The following is a 22888-nucleotide window of genomic DNA, read 5'->3' as shown; positions in this document are numbered from 1 at the left end:
TTTAATTGAGATTTATACATCATCTGAAAGCTGAATAAATAATATTTCCATTTATGTATGGTTTATTAGGAGTACAATATTTGGCTAAGATTCAACTATTTAAATATCTGGAAACTGAGGGTGCAAAAAAAATCTAAATATTGAGAAAATCGCCTTTAAAGTTGTCCAAATTAATTATTAGCAATGCATATTATTAATAAAAAATTAAGTTTTGATATATTTACAGTAGGAAATGTACTAAATATCTATATGGAACATGACCTTTACCTAATATACTAATTATATAAATACTGCATTTAATTATCATTATCACACTGGACTTATTATACAAAACATTTGTCATTCTATTGCACCTAATTCATTTTAGATCTTATCAAAAATACCATTTTTATTTGTATGGTCTTATTATTTGTATTACATTCTTATATTTATGGACATATATTTATTAATTTTATTATTTTCTTTGTCTTTCATTTCTTTTTGAGAGCAGTTTTAACATGGAAAGCAATTTCCCCCTGGGATTAATAAAGTTCTTTGAACTGAATTGAATTTCAGTTCATTTTTGTGACAGGCTTCATCAGTTCACAGAAAGGAAACTCAAGTGGCAGAAATTGACATCCTATTTGTCTTCTTTATTTTTAAAAAGCTCAATGTTTTGTTTTCATTCTGAGTGTACTTAAATAAAAGCAGACCTTTATACAATGATGCATTATTAGTAAGACAATAAGTGTTTAAAGTTGATTCTGCTGGTGTAAGGTAACAGTTGAAGTGATTGCACCGCGCACACACCCACACACACACACACACACACACATTAGTTTCAGCATTGCTAACTTGCTTATTTATCAAAATAAAATACAGTGAACCAAACATCAGCGCGCCTGCCTCTATGTCACCACTGGAACGCGACTGAAACACAAAGCCTAAAATGTACAAAATAAATAAAAGTTTATCATTCAGATACGTTAAATTGCAAATATGGAAATATTATGGAATATTTGGATTTGTGCTGAATGACAGAAGTAGGATACACGAGCACAAAGCTCCGGTTCGGTTATCAAACAGCGTTGCATTGATATAGGCGCCCCCTTCTGGATTGGGGGTGAATAGCCTGTATTCGTCATAAAGTCTCATGTAGTATCATGTAGCCAGGGCCCGCCCATGAGATCATTTGACTGACCGTCAAACAACCAATCACAGTTCGTTTCATTCAGGATCACGTTTCGGGGCATGCAGATGTCACCACAATAACAGACCAGTGTGTAAAACTCTTGGATGTATTTTAAATATTCTATGCAGCGAACTTTGAATATTTGACATACTTTTGAATATCCAGCGCTTAGCTGATCCTGATAAGCACTCGTCGTCACAGTTATAAATACGACAGCTTTCTTCTTTCGTGAGGGGGTTTGGCACCACAGCATTTTTGTTTCCAGGCATAACATTAAAGAATGTGACACAAACGTCTCTCAGAAATCCTGTATAATTCAACCAATCCGATGACGACCTCGACACTCATGAAGTGTTTATGCATCAGACGTTTAGCCAAAGGTCCGTAGGCGTGATGTGTGAGGCTGAGACTAGGTCTCATGCACTGAACCAAGATGCCCGTACCTTGACAGTTCGGTATGAATACATGTATCGTTCCACCCCTACTATTAACTAGTTGCTTATTAGCATGCATTTTACTAGCATACTGGCTGTTTATCAGTACTTATAAAGCACATATTAATGTCTTATTCTGCATGAGCATATTTTAGATCCCTTAATTCGACCCCATACCTAAACTAACAGCTACCTTACTAACTATAAATGAACAGCAAATTAGGCGTTGATTGAGGTAATTGTAAATAGTTAGTTAATAATAAGAATTGGTCCCTAAAATAAAGTGTGACCATTATTTCATATCTATAACCCACTTGCAGTACATGAATGTACTCAATATGCAAATATGCAGCTTCACTGAAAGTCTAAATCCACATAAACAGTATAAAATTTGGCCAGTGGTGACAAATTTTATTTATATAATATATAGAATGAGATCAATAGGATTAACAGATGGGAAAGGAGAGTAGTAGAGATGACAGAATGAAGGTAAGGTGAAAAGGAGAATGCTTTTATGTGATCTCTGACACACTCATGAAAGCATTCACATTCACAAAGCTCCAAAACACACGACGAGCAGCCATCCTGAGATGTCACACACACACACACACACCTACACACACACAGAACATCAGCTTCTCCTCTCTTTGAGAATTGTGTGTTTATCCTTAATGCTGTGAAATTAGCTTCATGCTCATCATAACTGCAAACACAGATTCTTGACAGAATCCTATGGAATTACATTTGGTTCAATAAAAATGAACGAAACTTTATAAAACTGAACGTAACTTTTTCAGAAACTATCAAAAATATGCCATTACAAAAGAAGAAAAACTGAAAAAGAAATGAAAATGAAAAAAATGAACTCAGTCGCACAAATTTAGCAGGCTCTTCAAATATGCTTCATTCTTTGTTAATATTTTTAAAAGATTTGTTTTCGCTAATCGTGGATTCTGAATGCATTGCCACAGATTTCGCTTATGCTTCGCTGTTTTTCGTTTGGTGTTTTGACACAAACTTCTCGTGGGGGCGGGCTTAACAGAGATTCTTTTCATTTTCATTGTGTTTTCCTTATTTTGTAATGGAATATTTTTGATAGTTTCTGAAAAAGTTACGTTCAGTTTTCCATAGAATCCCAGGATCTTTGAGGTGATGTCATAATAAATGACTCTGTAAAGGTGATCTCATCAGTAAGCGCAGCTGCAGCGTTTTCATTGTGATTTCAGTAGACATTGATATGTACTGCATGAGCTTGTGTAAATGCTTTACCAAAGACCAGTCACAACTCAAGACACAACAATCCTATAGCCGACACTCACGTATCTCTAAATGATCAAGAAATGTTGTTGGAGACCTTTTTAATGACTGAAAATTTATTTTTTCATGAAATCCATTTGCTAATGAAATCAAAGTAATTTGCGGGTTTTTTTATGGCTGGATTTAATTAGCATCAAAGCTCAATAAGAATATAAGTGAAACACCATCAAAGTAACATTGTGGGGGGGGGGGGGGGGGTGTATGAGAGAGAGAGTGTGTGCAATTTCACAAGCATCAAAACCAGCCTTCAAAAATCACACTTTAACTACTATGTGCTTGCATTTAAATGGTAATATTACTTTTTATCTAAACAAGGCTTTTTATTTTACCTGTGTCCCCAAATCCATGTAATACAGCATTTGAAAGCTGCTTGCATTTGCTTTCAGAGAGGTAAGGAGGAGGTGGCTTGCATGTTCCCTGGCTGACCGGGACGCAGCTCCATTCATACACTCAGCATGCTGAAAACATTTCTGTCCCATTTTCCATGGTTCATATACTGTAAGTAGAACATAACTATCCAGTCACCTTCAGTGTCTGTCAGAAAAATGGGGAGACAAGCTTGATCTACTGGGATTTTCATGCACAACCATCTCTAGGGTTTACAGAGAATGGTCCGAAAAAGAGAAAATATCCAGTTAGCGGCAGTTGTGTGAATGAAAATGCCTTGTTGATGTCAGAGGTCAGAGGAGAATGGGCAGACTGGTTAGAGATGATAGAAATTCAACAGTAACTCAAATAACCACTCCTTTAAACCAAGTTATGTAGAACACCATCTCTGAACACACAAAATCCTGAACAGATGAGCTACAGCAACAGAAGACCACACCAGGTGCCGCTTCTGTCAGTTAAGAACAGGAAACAGAGGCTACAATTCACACAGGCTGACCAAAATTGGACAATAGAAAGTTGGAAAAACATTGCCTGATCTGATGAGTCTCGATTTCTGCTGCGACATTCAGATGGTAGAGTCAGAATTTGATGTAAAGAACATGAAAGCATGGATCCATCCTGCCTTGTCTCAATGGTTCAGGCTTTTGGTGGTGGTGTAATGGTGTGGGAGATATTTTCTTTGGGCCACTTCATAACAACTGAGCATTGTTTAAACACCACAGCCTACATGAGCATTGCTGCTGACCATGTGCATCCCTTTATGACTACAGTGTACCCATCTTCTGATGGCACCATGTCACAAAGCTCAGATCACCTCAGACTGGTTTCTTGAACATGACAATGAGTTCACTTTACTCAAATGGCCTCCACAGGCACCACATCTCAGTCCAATAGAGCAGCTTTGGGATGTAGCAGGAGATTTGCATCATAGATGTGCAGCCGACAAATCTGCAGCAACTGCGTGATGCTGTCATTAATAAAAGGGATAATTCACCCAAAAATGAAAATTCTATCATCGTTTACTCACTCTCAAGTTGTTCCAAACCTGTATGAGTTTCTTTGTTCTGTTGAACACAAAGGAAGATATTTGGAAGAATGACAGAATCAAACAGATCTCGGTCCCCATTGACTTCCATAGTAGGAAAAAATATATACTATGGTAGTCAATGGGGACCGAGATCTGTTTGGTTACAAACATTCTTCCAAATATCTTCCTTTGTGTTCAGGAGAACAAAGAAACTCATACAGGTTTGGAACAACTTGAGGGTGAGTAAACAATGATCGAATTTTCATTTTTGGGTGAACTATCCCTTTAAGGCAGTTCTGAAGGCAAAAGGGGGTCCAACCTGGTACTAGCAATATATATATATATATATATATATATATATATATATATATATATATATATATATATATATATATATATATATATATAATTATTATTATTATTTTTAATTTTTTTTTACAGTTTATGTATTTGGGAATTATTCATGTCGACTAACAACTAGAAATTCACATTCTTTTTTTTTTCTTCCTTTGGTCATTTTTTTTTAGAGAAATCCATTTCTTCTGAGATAAAAAAAAGACTCAATAAATCCAAGTACTGGACTTCATAACTTCGCAAAGTATTAGCAGCACCACAGGGAAACCTTCATGGGCTTTAAGAATGCCTTCACCCAAAGCTCAATCAATGTTATTGGTCAACAGTGAATACAAACACCTCAAACTTACTTTTGAGATTTGTGTTATAGCCCTGTAGTTGATTGCCGGTTTTGTTAGAGGTGTTTTTGTATGGTGTGTGTGTTGATATATAGGAAATATAGGAAATATACTGGAAACATACTGAATCACCTGCCTGTTGGTTGTTGTATTTCTTCAGCGAATGGCAGTGAGCTTCACATCAGTAGTGTGCGTTATGAAGACACTGGAGCTTATACCTGCATCGCTAGAAATGAGGTCGGTGTGGATGAAGACATCTCATCTCTGTTTGTGGAAGATTCGGGACGCAAGACACGTGAGTGATGATACTGAAGCTGTTTCAGCACAGACTGTTGTGATTTTGTGAACTATGGTATATACCAGGGGTCGGCCACCTTTTCGTCATGACGTGCCATTTTTAATTTTTCAGGTTAACCACTGTACCAACAACCAGTAACCACTTTAAAATGGCTTTTTGGTGGCTTTTAGTCAGAAATAGGGCTGGACAATATACCGAACGATATGATCATGTGCATCTCGTCAGTAAAGCCGGTTCAGTGATTAGCAGTAAATCCCAATCGGCTTTACTGACAAGATGCACAAGATCATATCGTTCGATATATTGTCCAGCCCTAGTCAGAAAACGTGAAGAAAATGACACACATACAACAAGATAACATAAATTCACTTACCTGTACTATCATTTGAAACAAACATCCATCCCTTCTTAAAAGTCTGTGTTAAAAGAGAGCTGCCTGCTGTGCTATTTAATTAGGCCTACTTCTGTAGCCTATAGTTATAGCTCCCTTTATTTTAAATTTGTATATATACTGTTTGAATGACAGCTTGGAAAATCTGTTGGAGATCAAATATTCAATATCGCTACTCATCATAAATACTTGGTAAATTATCAGCCCAGCTGCTACAGGAGATGTTCAGACTAATGCTGCGTTCCAGGCAGGTTTTTGAGCCCGTAAGTCACGACTTCAAACCACGACTCACGATTTTGTAGCGTTCCAGGCAAGTCACGCCAAACTTCCTGAGCGCAAGGAATTGTAGCTAGATTATAAATTTTATTGCAACGTTATATTGTCCTAAAATCTATTTTTCAACGTGTACCACTTGAATAAACACTGAATCCATAGCCAATATTATCCATAGGGGCTGCCATTGTTGTTTCGCGGGCTATTAGACGTCAGAGCTCGGAACTCGGAGTACATTGATCTAGTAATGGTTCACGGGTGGGAAGTCATGGGTTTGACTGCTGTTCCAGTGCACTTTCACGAGTAGAAGGTTGTAAAAACACTGGTTACAGGTTGCCTGGAACGCAGCATAATATCACGTAATTTACATCTCTATGATGATTGGTTGATATTCCAGAAGGGAGGCTAGCCTCCTCTGTGATGTTCCTTTTCTTAACACTCCTTAGCGCTGAAAGTGAACACTTGATGCTGATTGGCTAATTTTTTTAACAACTGAGGCACAAGAGCTCAGCGCTCACCTGGCCTTCCCCTCCACTTCTGTATAACCTAGTGGTTGTAATTACATCAGCAGATTTGGCACATTCGCAACAGAAGAGCGGCACTTTCACATAATGGTATTGGTAACTGTGTTATTACAAACAAAATATATACACTCTGAATTATGAACTGAAATTAATTGTTAATTTTATTAACATTAAATCATCCTCATTTTCACCTCGAAATTGCGGACTTGTCAGTGCTGCCACATTGATTGACTTAATAATACTGAATCGCTACATTATATTTCTCAACAACAATGGGGCAAAATCGCTTCATCGTTTGTAGAGTGAGACAGACGCAGACAATTTACACATCTCTCTCTCTCTCTCTCTCTCTCTCTCTCTCTCTCTCCCTCTCTCTCAAAATGGCAATATTTGAGAAAGTTTTTCATCAATGGATATAGCTGTCGGTCACTTAACACTTCTATCATAAAAAGTATTATTAAAAGTTGACTAATGTTAAATGATTTGCTGCTTCATCTTACCTCGCTCTCTTTAACGTTAAACTGACACTTTGCGCTCTGCCTCTGTGAACAGTAAACCCCGCCTACTTTGATTTGATTGGCCATCTCAGTCATTTTGACATTGATGAGCGCTGTTAGACTGCTGAGGCTTTGATCTGAAGCACCTAGTATGTGCAGTGTTCACGCACGCATCCGAAGACTAACGCAAGTTAATTCTCACACTTTAATAGTATTTATAGCTCCTAAATGATTGTGTGACTATGAGAAGTTATTACCTCAAAATGTACGTCTGTATGCAGTTTCCCCTATTGCTCGCATGCCAGTGATTATCCCTCTTCGTGCCACTGTTGGCACGCGTGCCGTAGGTTGCCGACCCCTTGTATATACTGTATACGGGGGAATGGTTTTGGCCTTTGAAATCCATTTAATTTTATCTCCAAATGTTTTTAATCTCTATGTTTTAATGGTTAAATAACATTTTAGTAATGTCTAAAATCATGTCAAATTAAATGAAAATATGAAATTTATACAATTTACCAACAGTTTATTAACAGTTCTTTTTTTTACACGTGTTTTTTTTTGTTTGTTTTTTGTTTGTTTGTTTTTTGTTTGTTTTTTGGGGTTTCTTTTGTTAGTTGTTTTGTTTTGTTTGTTTGTTCATCTTTCCTAAAGTTCTATTTTATTTTTTACCAAATTCTGCATTTTACATTTTAATTTGTCTGGATTCCATTTTATTTCAATCAACAAAATTAATAAAACAAATTATTATATTATTATATATTTATTATAATTATATTATTATTATTATTATTATTATTATACAATGTTAGGACTGTTTTGTCAGAAATTTTGTTTACATTGTTTACAACATGAACAATTTAGTTAATCTTTTAATTAAATGAAAATCAAACAAATCTTTTCATTCTGTCAATTTAAAATTCTTCGATAATTTCCAAAATTCCTTGACATTCTGTATTATAAATTCCATTTTTATGACTGGATTCCACAATTCCGTCTGCATTGTGGAAATTATAGAGCCCTAGATGTGCTGGTAGACTTGTGCACACTTTAATATGGGATGTTGGTCATTACTGGCAAGAATTTACAAGCCAGCTCACAAGTCATGAAGTCACCAATGCAGAAAGGACAGTTTGTCATTAATAAGGTTTTTATGGTCATACAGTAATAAACATCTGCAGATGTGAACAGTCCTGTGATGTCTGTGCACATGCCAATTCCTGTTTCTGAAATTACAGACATTTTCCGGACTGTTAAATTTACAGTGTTCAATTAGAGTGAAATGAAGGTCTATAGATCTCAATGTGTCCAGAGTGTAAATGGCAAATTCTTTTCTGTCCACTATAGTGCCATTTTAAAAACAATCATTCTGGTTTTAGTAGATAGATTTTCTTCAGTAGAAGAAACTGTTGTCCTTGGTGATTCATTAAATGCATTTCAGTGGCCGCCTTTTGTTTCTTTTCTTTTTTTTGAAAAAGCATATCATGGAACAAAAAAAACGAATCCCTGTGGCTCCTGACGATATATAGAGGTTTTATGAAGTAAAATGATCGTTCTGTGCAAGAAACGAAACATTATTTACAACGTGATTACCTGTAATCCAGAGCCTCAGGCAAACAGTGAAGTCCAATTCTTTTCCACAAACTGGTTCTTTTGGACAGGTCTAAAACAGATAAAGTGAATAAACTAGTCTTCCTCAACTCACCTTTTTACATAAACAATGAGAAACCATTAAAAAAAGTTAATTTGGCCCCTTCATTCAAGTGTTTAGTTCACGCATGCTCATATCAGAGACTCATCGGTCTTCGGTCCGAGTTGAACTGTTTCTTCAGTTCAGTGACTGCTGGAGGAACCTGAGCACTGAATGAGTTCATTCATCATAGGATCAGATGCAAAGGTTCTTGGGCTCATTTCTAGTCAGATTGACTGTAGGGCATCTAAAAGTGAGTTTTGATTGAGTAATGATTCAGATCAGATGATTTTCAGATGATTCAGTACGATTCGTTGTGAACTGGTTGATCTAGTTCACTAAGAAGAAGCAGTTCAAAAGAATGATTTGTTCGCAAACCAGACATCACTCCGGACTGTTTGCCTGAGGCTCTGGGTCACAGGTAAATGTTCAAACAGTCCAATGTTCTTTTCCTTGCACAGGCCGATCATTTTGCTTCATAAGACCTCAATATATTGTAAGAAACAACCTTATTCATTTTGTGTTGCTTGATAGACCTTTTTTTTTACTCTTAAGGTGATGGTACCCGCTGACTTGCATTTTATGAATCACCAAGGATCACGGTTTCAGCTAAAAATCTTCTTTATCCTTCTACTGAAGAAAAATCTAGTTTCAGTCTTGCAAGGCTTTAGTGAAGTCTTACAATACAACCCTAACCTAACATGATAACTGATAGCGTTGTAAATCACAGTTCAATACCTTCCTCTTGTGACTTATTGCTAAATTATAAAAGCATTACAGTAATACAAGACATGAAACACTTACCTGTACATGAAGAAATTAAAAGGTAGTGATCCTTGTCCAAAACACATATTATGTCTATGAGATCAACAAGTCTTATAATAACTCAGCCATATTTTCTCTAACCCAGTGTCTTTGTTGAATATAAAAGGCCTAATAAAAGACAGGTGACAAGTCTCATATGAAGAGGACAAAGGCTGGTTATTTTTGCATTTAAATAATCTCAAATAAGACCTTTGGATAAGTCTTTTATATGTTAACTCTCACGTTTGGGGCCTGAAAGACCTCAAGGCAATTTTAATATCTCTTAAATTGAAATATCAGGTTGATATTTCAAGAGTTTATTAAAGTTTAGTATAAAATTTCACTTTGATAACATGCATCAACCGTCCCTCATGAAACATTTCTTGTAGTAAGTTAGATTTTTCTGAGAATCCACATAAAAACATGAATAAATTCAATGCAAAAGATTTCCGGACTACTGTACACAGTGTCGAGAAACACTCCTGGGGGATGTTTCTTCTGATTTATTTTTCATTGTGTTTTTCAACTATCTTTCTGATGATCAAACATCACTTGTGTGGATACAGGCATATTTCTGAAAATTGCACGTCCACTGTGTGGGTAAAGGCTTCAGTAATATCTGTCTGCTGGGTTTCTGTCAGCTCAACCCATCCCATCTATCAACGCTTTCAACTAGGGCTACATAATTTATTTATTTATTTTTACAATTGCGATTTCTGGTAAAATATTACGATTGCAGTTTAAAATGCAAATTTTTGTTCTTGTTTGTATGTATATTATTATGATAAAAATATGTGACCGCAATGTCTTAATTTGTGTCAGGAGATATGAAACATCAAAAATGGTGTCCATGCCTTTAATATAAAAAAATATGAGTTAGGAGTATGAGAAATATGAGTATGACATATGAGTCTCATATGAGATGAAATATGAGTTACTGTATGCACCCTCTGAAATACTCTGAAACCTCTGAACAATGAAGAAAAGCATACAGAGTTCCATATGCAGTGCAATAATATGATTTTTCCTGTCTTCTTCTACAAGAATAAAGTATATTTATAATGCAGCTAATTAATCTAATATTTATTATAATACAGTATACAATAAAATAATATATTTTCTCTCTCATTCTATCAAATGAAGGCACATCGGTTCACAAAAGGCCATTATACAGTGAGTTTGGCATGAAACGGTTATTAAATGTTCTCTTTTGTTGAAGCCGAAGTGATTGAGCTACTCTGATCACACTGCTGCTCTTTATGAAACATATCAGACTGCAAAAACATCAGACTTTGCGATATCATAATTACACTAAACCAAATCGTGATTTGCATCCCTCCAGTAGCCCATCTCCACCTCCATGGACATTATTTCTAATATGACTAATTCTTTAAGCCTTCCAGGGGATCGTATTAATGTGAAAGCTCTCTTATTGAAGTTACACATACAGTACTGTAAACATCCAGGGTGGAGTCAGTCACATCAGTGTGTTTCTCTGCTGTTCACTAACTATCCTTTGTGTTTCCTCATGCTGTCCATCTAGTGGCCAACATTCTCTGGAGGGAGGAAGGTAAATCTGCTTGAGACTCATGTCTGATTAATGTTCATGTTACAAAAACAGTAACAAACATTTTGAGAGTCACTTTGATAACTTTGTCTGGACTAAATTTCTGACTGAAATAAATCCAGGCATATTTGAAGCATGCATTACTGTGCATTCATGTAACAGTAAAGGCACTTGAATGCACCGAAGCTCATGACTTTATTACAGCACAAATCTCACGTTTGCTTTGATAATCACATATCATGTCATAATGATAGTTTCTATTACATCTCGTATGTCTATTCAGTAGGGTAGATTAGGGCTAAAAATACAGTATAGGCCATATATAAATGTTCTTATTGAACATTAATTGAACAACACATTTTTGTAAATTATAAAAGTGCTTTGTTCTGTTTTGTTAGCTTGCTGAAATAAATTGTTTACTTTTTTATATTTTGGTCTATTTCAGTTATCATTCATTTTAAGATGTAAGTTTCATCTTTACTTTAATTTTTTTTATGTTAACTGTAATAGCACTGTCTAAATCCAACCAACAAATAAAAAAAGTCAGGGATCTGATTATTGTCATGTAAATTAATGTGCCTTTGGCCCTAACAGCAGAGGTCTTGTAACAGCTTTCCGCCTCTGAATAAATAATATAAAAGGTAACTTTCTACTCTAATAATCTCATAGTTCTTACTTTTACATAATGCATATGTGATATAATTTCAGTTGTATGGAAGCCTGTTTCTGCCACTGAATATAAATAAATAAATAAAAAAAGAGAGAGGTAATTATGATTTTCTCACAATTGCAAGTTTATTTCTTGCAATTCTGACTTTTTTTTTTCAGAACTGTGTGATATAATCCCACATTTCAGACTTTCTTTCTCAAAACTGTGAGATAAACCCAGAGGAAAATGTATTGCTCAATGGCTATTCCTAAGCAGGAGACTAATGAGATTCTGATATATCTCTCTTTTTAGTATCAACAGATGTTTCAGATGTTTCTCCTAAAATTCCTTAGGAGAAATAGAACTAGACACAAATGAGAAACTTTAGAAATATTTGAGGGAAAAAAAGTGTCTTTTGATTTCTCTATCCTCTGTGTAAACTCACGATGTTATAAAGTTAGAAGTTATAATTGTTATAATTTGTAAAGTCACAATTGTGATATAATGTTGCAATTGTGTGTTATATCGTAAGAATTGCAAGATAAAAACTTGCAATTGTAACTGATATAAAGTCACAATTGCTAATTATTTTGACTTTTATTCTGACCTTTTTTCTCTCAATTGTGACTTTTGCTCAGAATTGTGTTATAAGGTCAAATTTTGAGGGGGGGCGGGGTATTATATTATCTTAATTGTGAGTTTGTATATCAAAATATAAACTCACAATTCTGACTTTATTAAAAGTCAGTCTATTCTCCTCAGAATTGGACTTAATCACTCTCATTAATGAGATTATATCTCACAATTTTGTAAAAAGAAGTCAGAATTGCAGAGGGGTGTGGGGGTCAGAATTGTGATCACATGCAGCTTACCTGCAGCTGTGTGTTTTTACACCTTCTGCTTTCTGACAGCATGACAGCTCTCCTCTGATGTGACCACGCTAATCAGCAGCTGTTGTTTGCTGCCAGGTGACAGACCTGCAAATGCACTTTTTGGAGTGGTTTCAGGAGATTTTAATAGTCTCTGCTGTCTGACCGTATAAAAGCTGCATTGTCTGACGCCGTGGCACGCCGTTCGCTGTTGTTTTCTCTGAAGGAAGAGTGTGTGTGTAATGGCGTGTGTGATGCTGTGTGCTTGCAGGGCTCAGTGTGGGGAACATGTTCTATGTGTTCTCCAGTGAAGGGATCACCATACTGCAGCCCGGCAACTGTGAGATTCGTAGACGCATCCCATGGACAGAGATGATTCTGGGTGGTTATGTAAGTATTGGCTCAAACCCAAAATAAAAGACAAAGATATGAGTATTTATTATGCTTAATGCCATTGAAGCCGGTTTGTTTGTTTAAGATTATTTTCACATTCTTCCACCCACAAAGTTCCTATTACTGCAAAAACAAAACAGTATTATTAGTGTAATATACTACCGTTCAAAAAATAAAGATTAGTAAGAGTTTTGGGTAATTCTAATTATAATGCATTATAATGCATAATATAATGCATATAATGCATAATGTAATGCATTATATCTTCTCATCATTAAGTGTATTTAAGTGTATTGAGTGCATTTGAAGGTTTGTTTATCATGTGTTTTAATGTTTAATACCTTCTAAAGTATTATAATGTCTAACCGCGGTCATAATTATTAATGAGATCATAATGTATTATAAGGTGCATTATAAGGCATAATGCATTAAAAAATATTTATAATGCATTATATGGCTTTCAGTACAGTGTTGTTGATTTATTCATTAATAATTAATATTTGTATTTATTTTAAACTCATCAAAAATATCAGCAAAGACATTTATAATCCATCTGTGAATCCTTAAAAATAGAATGTATCACAGCTTCAAAAACTTTTTTTTATAAAAATGAAGCAGCACAACTATTTTCAACATTGATAAGAATCAGAAATATTTCACATTAGAATGATTTCTGGAGGATCATGTGACACTGAAGACTGGAGAAATGATGCTGAAAATTCAACTTTGATCACAGAAATAAATGACATTTTAAAATATATTATAATAGAAAACAGTTATTTTGAATTCAGTATTTTTTTATGAAATAAAGGTAGCTTTGGAAAGCAAAAGAGAAACAAAATGGTAGCGTATCTACATCCAGATGCTTTGTTTAAACAATATCATTGGCATAAAGTAGTTCTTAAGTTCTTAGTTCATTCTTAAAAGCGAAGGTCTCAAAGGGGTGTTTTGCAGTGATGTAATAGAAAAACCATTTTTTTGGTCCTTCTAGTGAATGGTTCCTAAAAGAACCATTTCTTTTTAGTGTGAATCACGTTTTAATAATCTAAAGGACCTTTAGGGAAAAGAATCTTTTGTACAATGGTCATGTTCCATGGATGTTAAAGGTTCTTCATGGAATCATTAATGCCAATTTATTTTGCGCCTGCACTGACACAAACATTGGTTCAAGCGCGTGTCCATATTTTCCCTGCAGGACGAACTGTGTCCCAGAAGCACAGGTGTCTCTCAACATGAGTGTGTATGGGCGTCAGCGGTCAGCGTGAGGGACAAGTACGTGTACGTGTCTCAGCCGCTTCAGAACAGACTGCTGCTGATCGACACACAGACGCAGAGAGTCGTGCAGGTGAGGATGAGACCGTCTTCGGCCAAACTCAGCTCTCATATCTCATAAAAGTTCTCCATAGGAGTCATCAGTGCTGGGTAGATTACTTACAAACTGTAGTCTGTTACTGATTCCACATTACATGACAAAAATTGGAGTCAGTAACGTAATCCATTACAGTACATTACACATTTTTACTCCTTTTTGATTGCTCTTAGATTACTTCTGGCCTAACTAGTTTATCACATTGATTTAAATAGGATAAACGTGTACCATACGGATATAAAAATACAAAGAGAGAGAAAATATATTCCATTCATCGTGCATTTATTTATATTAGCAACAGAGAACAATGGAAACTATAAGATGAATGTACACTGTGTGTGTGTGTGTGTGTGTGTGTGTGTGTGTGTGTGTGTGTGTGTGTGTGTGTGTGTGTGGGTGTGTGTGTGTGAAGATGAAAGCTGTTTCAGAAAGCAGAGCTGCTGCTAGCAGACAGCAGTGTGTCATGGGTCGTGTGGACGTATCACAAGGTCATGGATAATAACCTCTAGCATGATCACAGGAGCTCAGTGAAGAACAAACTCCAAAAAACTACAAATGATAGCGACAGTCATTCAGCATTGCTAGGTTTTATAACTAATGATGGAAGTGCTTCATAACATTCTTCTATTCAGTGCTTTGACTGTTTCTGTTATTTCCATGATAATGCATCATCCCTTAAGAAAGTTAAGATAACTAATGAAAACTAGAACTTAAATCCTTTCAGTTTACACAGTAACTTTTGCACACACATCTGATGCAGTGGTACCTAAAATAACAGGAATAACAACACAGACTTTGTTTTAAAACACACCTCTGTCACATCCATCTTACAATCAGACTGCATGAACTCAAATTCTCAGCATAATGACCACAAAAACAGAACCCCATATAAATGTCTAAGATAAGTAAAGATTAATAAATAACCAGCAAGGCTATTCCCAACAAACATAACTTCCTTTGAACATTTACTCTCCCAATCCTGTCCTATGCTTTCCGAGCTCTACCTGATTTAACCCGTGAAAATTAATTTTGTTGGTATTAATTAATGTTAATAGGATCAGTGATGTTAAATAATAACTTGAACTTGAATAAAACCAGTTAATTTAGATTAGGGATGCACCGAATATTCGGCCACCGAAAATTTTCGGCCGAAAATGGCCAAAAAGTGCATTTTCGGTTTTCGGCCGAAACACTTTTATTACCGAAACAACACGGCCGAAATGTTATGATGACGCAAACAGAAACCGCGACCTGCACGTGCACCTGCATAGCGCAGACCACGAGCTCCCCGCGTCATTCACTTCACACCAGTGGGTCTTAATAGAGAACATTCTCTCTATTCTTATTCCTTTATTCGCAGCACTAAAGCGTCTCCTAACAAAGAGATTGAGACGGACCACTAAGTGAAAACAAAGAAAAGTACAGTCTTATAGAGTCTGTTAGCACACGTCTCACTGAGATCTTTTCGGATCCTCCGCACTTCATCGCGAATGTGCTTGATCCGCGTTATAAAGACCATTACTTGGACGCGGAAATATGGCAGAGCACACGAGAAATGCTCCAGGCCGCGCTGGATGCGGAGAACCCGCGTGGAGACGGAGAAGCGCCAAGCGCAGGAGACTGAGATCAGAGCGCAAAAAAAAAAAAGACTCGTCTCTGCATATATAATACACACACATATACATATACATGCATAATATCAGATTGTAGCCATATTTCTGCTAGATTTTTTGCTAGATTTCTGCTTTAATTTGATAAAAATGTTTATTTATGCCCTGGCCCTATTTAAATACACTCTCTCAAATATTTCTCAAATGTCAGGCAGATGACAAGCTCAACTGCTCAACAGCTAGATGGTTATCTGTCTGAAGTCCCCATCCCCAGAAGTGATAACAGTCTTGCCTACTGGAGAAGTAATGCACTTTCTAGTCCTACAGAGAAAAATTTCAAATGCTCTTCACCTAAATGCACTTTTTATGAGAGAACAGTTAATTTTAAAACCTTTCTGCAGGCCAGTAGGCCTGTACATTATTATTTAATATACAGATGAGTGGGATTAAATTTTAGTTTGAATTTTATTTTATACTGTGCATTGTTGCAATGTGCTTAATAAATATTTGCATAATTTGTAATTATGCATTTTTATGTTTTTTTATAATTTATGTAATTGTAATTATCTTTGAAACTTTAATATTAATTTATGCAATTGCAATGTTTTAATTTTAGTAAAGTTAGTACACGGTCATAGCAATAAATGCAATGGTACTAATAATTGGGATAATTTCTTTCGGTGTTTCGGTTTCGGTTTTCGGCCTTGGTTTTCTCTTTTTCGGTGTTTCGGTTTCGGCCAAGAATTTTCATTTCGGTGCATCCCTAATTTAGATGTTACCATTTCTCCCCACTTTTTCCAACAGAAATGAGTTAAGTAAACTTCAGTTACATATGTATTGAAGCTTACATTCATTCTGAAAGAGTTCGCAGTGAAAGCGCACCTTTTATTATGACATAGCCAAAAAATAAATCACTCGTAACAGTTGCTCTTGACAAGCAGAACTGAATGAATTCCCCCTCTTGTGTTGAATGACAGGCTGTGGAAACGGACGCCATGCCCGTCAAACTCTTCTACGACAAATCTCACGATCAGCTTTGGCTGTTGAGCTGGAGAGACCTGCTGAAGTCCCGCTCTACACTGCAGGTGACACTCACAAAGTGGAAAATACTGCTTCTGGTTTTGATTCATCCAGTTAGTTCCTAAAGACTCGCAAGCAAATTAGAGCGCTCACACATTCTTCATGCCTGAGTGTTCATTCATTGGGTTTATCTGCTAAAAGTCTGTATATTTTTAATATTTGGTGTTAATGTGTGATGTGCTTGACAAATGCATTTCTGCACCGACTGCAGCTTCAAAACACATTCAGGTCCATTTCTGACCTAAAATAGATACATAAAAATGTCTAAAAATGCTTCGTTTTTAGTAAGGGAACAAAACCTTGCAAATTCTTTAAGACCCTCTATATATACTTTTTTTCTGTTGTTGTTGTTTGTTTGTTCATTTTTACAATAATTATTTAAGATATATAACCAAAAGGTAACATGTTTCATGCTCTGGTCATTTTGACCGGGTATGGAGTCAATGGAGTAAAATGATCTATGAAGTTATATTAGTGTCAAACAACTTTTGTTAAATATTTTTAGCCTTTTCTCCAAATCTCAAACAAAATTCAGTGCCAAAAGTGTGTTTGTTCAATTTTTGATAAACATGAATACGATCACTTTTTCCATCTGAAAGTGAAAATTTTTATGCAAGTAAAATGAATTTATTTAGTTTGAAAACTTTTAAGTGTAATATTTAGGTTGTTAGATTTTTGTTTTGTTAGAAATAAATATGTATGTTTCATGAATTTGGACAGTTTTTTAGCAATCTTGAGTAATGAGTTCAAATGAATTGAACTGAATTCCATTTAATACTGGTAAATCTATAAATATATTGCATCATATATATTTATAATTATATTTTTTCATTAATAAAAAAGGGGATAAATGCAATACATTCACTTTCACTTGTTAATGAAAAGCTGCTGACTGGATACAATGATCTTTATTAATCTTTGAATCTTAAGTTATGACTGTTTTAGAAAATGAAGATTGTTCGGGCTCAAATGGACCTGAAATGTGAAAATAGTATACAGATGTTGAATGCATTAAGAAGATTAACTTCATACTGTAAAAAAAATATAATAATAATAATTATGTTTATCTTTTTAAACAGATTATTGGAATGTCTTTTCAGGAAAATACAATTTCAGTTTTTCTACTTCACAATTTCACATTTAATTCTGTGGTATTTGACATTTCTTTCTAGTTGTTTGTAAAATGTACTAGCAGTTTCTGAATGAAAATCGAATCTACACTTTTTCAGTGCAGTTCAGTGTGAGCTAGAGCTCCTGACTCTTTCGCTTTCTGCTACATTAAGAAATTTTGCCCAGTTCCTGCTTTTTTCTTTGCCAGGTTTGATCCTGGCTGTCCTCATGTCAGCACATACATCTGAGAAACACACAGCCTCAAAGACAGAGCAAATGAAAGGATTTTTATTTAACAAACAATGTCTAATTCCAGCCCCCATACACATGAATAATTCATGTTTCATTAAATAGCAGGAAAGTCCTCAGGTGTGTTTGCTTGTTCAGCATAGAGCGCCAGCCGCACAGAATAATGAAGGCACTCACTATGAATCACTTTAAAATGCTAAAGAGCACTTTTAGAGGGAAGCTGCATAATCGGCTGCAGGGGGTATGGATTCACACCACAAATAAACGGCTTGATAATATTTGACTCATTTCGAATGTGAGTAATTGACCCGGGCAGGGACGATTTGTCGGACCCGGAGGCAGTGCTCCACTCGAGAGGTGAAATATCAAACCCATTTTTTAAATAGCTCAATATTCTGAGTCAAACATCTGAACCTGTTTGTCAGTTCATTAGATTAAACAAATGAGGGGAGACAGAGCCACATGTGTGCGCTTGGCTCTGATCCTGCACTCATCACACACACATTCACAAATTAAGAACTCATCATTTGCATTCATAATCATCTACACTTGTTATGAAGCCAAAAGTGGCCTTTTTTAATCAACTTTCTAAGCGCTTTTAATTTATTGTAAACACTAAACTTCCAATAACATCATATTTTTTGGTAGTATCTTATGGGTAACAAGTGAATGTACCTTTATTAATACATAAGGTAAGGTGAGTGTCTAATAGCAATCCCATATTTGCAATCCTAAAACATAATTGGCATGGAAAATGCTTTTATGAAAATTCAGTAAATGTGTTGAGCACTTATAGTGTACTTAAAAATATGTTTACATTTACCTTTATACATTTAGCAGATGCTTTTATCCAAAGCGACTTACAGTGCATACAGTGTTTAAACAAAAACTACTAGAAGACATTAATGAAATGTGCAAGTAAACTTTCATGTCTGTTTCTTAACACTCTTAAGTAGACTTTTAAAATGTGCACTTTGTAAAAATGCGACCCGGAAAAGAAGCTAGGTGTCACCTTCAGTATGATGCATGATAATTAACTGTGAAGTGAGTAGGGAAAACATTCTAGACATAATAAACTACACTACAGAAAGATATACAGAAAATGCATAAATGATATTATAGTTAACAGTAAATTCATGAATGCTATATATATATTTTTTACATTATCAAAGCAAGTGTCATTGAAGATCTTTTATCTTTGTCGGCTTAGTCTAGTCAGATTTAGGCATAGTTGTAACCATAAAAATAATACATAAAAACCTGAATAATAATCAATAGTACAAATTGCAATGATTTTAATTAAATTCAATGTTTTCCCAATTTTTTTATGCAAATTAAAATTGCACACACACTTTCGCACGTCCTGATTTTGCTGAGTTAGATGTGTTCCTAGGTCAACATATTTTGTTGCCCCTGAACAACATTTTACTCCAAAAATATATTATTGACCATATCCCTGCACCTAAACCTAACCTTAACCATGAGTAATCCCTAAAATCAGAGGAAATGATAGATGAATGAAACTGATGTACAAGCACCAAACAGTGATTTTAAGCGTAAACTTCACAAAATCTATAAACTGGTTCTTCAAATCTGATTGGTTAATCACAATGTTGTCCCAGAAACATGTCTCACTTGGTAAAAAATCAGGTTCTGCTACACTTTCACAGCTTTCATAACTTACATGGTTGTAATGTTCTTTTCCCTTTTTTCCATTTTTTGAGGTGATCACTTCTGCCAGCGTGGTGGAGCAGCGTCAGATCGTCCGTGCTCCGTTTGAAAGAGTGGAGGACTTCTACATCCCTCCCACCAACCTCATTATCACCCACGTAAGGTACGAAACGATCGCCGCTGCTCAGCGTGCGTGACCTCTGTCAGATTTTCCACATAATTCTTCCAAAAATGGGAAGCAAGCAAATGAAGGTTGTAATTAAAAGTGCAGCACTTAATAAATCTGCATAAAGTTCATTAACCTGCCTTTGACCATTGTCATCTCAGGTTTGGCTTTGTCTACTTAAAATCGGAGCCTGCAGTGCATAAAATCGACCTTGAGACCCTCCGCCTCATCAAGACCATCAGTCTGAAGAACTACAGCTGTATCCCAGCCAGCATGGCATACACTCATTTAAGCGGTTACTATTTTATCGAGTGCCAAGTCGAGGACCGTTCGGGTCCAAGCTCACAGCTTCTCATCGACAGCGTAAGCGACACGGTCATTGGACCCAATCCCAACATCAACGGCCAGCCGTTCATCTCTCCAGATGGCCGCTTCATCGTCTCTGTAGACAAGCGGCGCGGAAAGCTCCAAGTCCAGACCATCTCCTTCAGCGGCGAGCTGCGGACGAGTCACGAAGCGGACGTCTCAATTCCCCTCGCAGACTTGGAGTTTCAGCCGTCCTTCACAGAGGCCAACCAGTACATGATCGTGGCCTCTTCAGCGCAGGGCTCCAAGCTGGTTTTCTCGGACCTGGCATCAGGAAGAATGAAAGCCCTCAAGAATGTCAAGGATCCAATTCCGGCCACCAGCTGGCCTTGGGGAGACGCCAACAGGGTTGTGGTCTCCAGCGGGGTGTTTGGACGCTACTTGGTCACGTCGTCGGCTGAGTCCCTGTTCGTTCTGGATGGCAAACAGAGCAGCCCTCACTGTGAGGTGTCAGACGTCAAGAGAGGGAACACAGTGGTCTGGGTGGGTGAAGTTTGAACGGCGTACCGCGGGCCGGTTCTGCAGAGGATTGCGCCGGCCGACTCGGCCAAAGCTTGGAAATCCTTTAAGGGATGCGAATGGACTCGATCCTTGTAGTGAGTTAAAAGAACACATGCGGGTTTCTGTATAGGTACACACACATTCAATGACAAGAAACCTTAAACAACAAGGGAATGAACGTAGACACCCTTCAGTGCAACAGTGAACTAATTTGAGTTTTTTTTGCACTTCCTTGTTAGCAGAAATAGCGTTAAGCAGCAGACCGGTTAGGTGATGACTGAACTATGCACAATGCTTTTTAAAGTAGGAGTGGTTTTCTTTTTTTCTCAGTGTGTTCACTATAGTCACTGCAGGAAATGTGTCCACATCAGCATCATGTCTCATTTTTGTCAGTGTAGAAAGCCTCATCCCACTGTTTCCAGAATTCAACAACTTTTGTTTTACAGTTATTAGTACATCACTTCATAATAATAAACATGTTACAGTAATATTTTTTCCATTTTCCTTTTTGTAATGAGGTGAGTACTTTTTGTCGTCCTCAAAGATCTCTATGTGTGTGTTTTGCATTTTTGTGGAGCTACATTTTGGGTACACAGTCATCCCCAAATGTTTGCTAAAGCTGACCTCCCCTTGGGGACATCATATAGGACAAATCCTACAATAAATCTTTGTTTTTTATTTAAATCATTTCTTTTAGAAATAGGATTTGTGTTAGTGTGTGTTGTTCAGGTTTTCATCAAATGTCCCCCACAAGGATAAAAACCCATTGTGTGGAGCAGGAAAATGGTTTAATAAACCTACTACATTATGTCTTAATGAAAATGCCAAAATGCAGAGGTTTGTGTAAAGGCTTAGGGGATAGAACATATCATTAGCTCAGTTTAAAAACAATAAAACTCAATGGAAACGCCTGCAATGAAAGAAAAAATTGTGTGTGGATCTTCTTTTAGCTTTTTTTGCATCAGTTCTGTCTGAGCACAAAATTTCGTTTTATTAAAGTAATCCTACATTGATGTATTACATTAAAATGCGAAGCCCGAGAATAGAATAGCAAACAACAATAAAAGAAATATATATTCTTGTTAAATAAAAATAGACTGGCAATGAGTCCCACTGTGCTAAAAAAAACTTATCTAGAGCATGAAAAGCAACAGAAAACCTTCAGTACATTCGACACACATGAACCAAATTAGAGCACTGTTGCACTGAACAGACTATTATCACTACTGAGACAACCGCAAGCTCAGCTTTAAATCATCCTGTTCGACACAAAATGTCTAAACTGGCATTTTGAATGTGCTTTCAAACTCAGTCAGATATGCATGACTACAATATTACTTTAGGAAGCCAGATGGTTAGACCTCAATGAACATTAAACTGGACACAGATCCGACCAATTTAAGGCCCAAACAAATCAAATTAAACTCAGTGGGCTAACAACCGCTGAATAAATGTGCCCTGCATATAGTTTATTAACCATAGAGCGATTTGAGTTTGTGCCCTATGTCTGGCTTAATGTACTCCTCATCAGGACATCAAACATGTAGGTGACATTTTTCCTCAGTAGAACATTATGATTTTTAATTGAAACCATGGTCCTTCATGACTCATAAAATGCAAGTAAGAGGTTAAGAGTTAATAAAATAATTTCAGGCAACATAAAAGGAATCCCTGTGGCTCCTGATGATATATCGAGGTCTTATGAAGCAAAACGATCAGTCTGTGCAAGAAACTGAACACTATTTACACCATTATTACCTGTAATCCAGAGCCTCAGCCA

General features: G+C 36.2%; 1 protein-coding gene across 3 annotated transcripts in view; it reads left to right on the top strand.

Moving 5' to 3' along the window:
- Positions 1–22605, top strand: part of LOC132130621 (follistatin-related protein 4-like) — a 205511-nt gene extending 182906 nt beyond the window's left edge. For 2 of the 3 annotated variants that reach the window (XM_059542391.1, XM_059542390.1), the window contains exons 10-16: positions 5192–5326; positions 11052–11078; positions 12865–12983; positions 14182–14331; positions 16943–17050; positions 20129–20238; positions 20403–22605. In XM_059542391.1, the coding sequence (XP_059398374.1) occupies positions 5192–5326; positions 11052–11078; positions 12865–12983; positions 14182–14331; positions 16943–17050; positions 20129–20238; positions 20403–21105 (1352 nt within the window). In that variant the 3' untranslated portion in view covers positions 21106–22605. The remainder of the gene's footprint in view (positions 1–5191; positions 5327–11051; positions 11079–12864; positions 12984–14181; positions 14332–16942; positions 17051–20128; positions 20239–20402) is intronic. The other variant, XM_059542392.1, reaches the window with a different exon arrangement.
- Positions 22606–22888: the final 283 nt, after the last annotated feature.

Source organism: Carassius carassius, chromosome 47 (assembly GCF_963082965.1).
Source record: "Carassius carassius chromosome 47, fCarCar2.1, whole genome shotgun sequence".
Taxonomy (NCBI): domain Eukaryota; kingdom Metazoa; phylum Chordata; class Actinopteri; order Cypriniformes; family Cyprinidae; genus Carassius; species Carassius carassius.
Note: the sequence above shows the minus strand (reverse complement) of the source record. Positions and strands in the feature narration are given on the sequence as shown.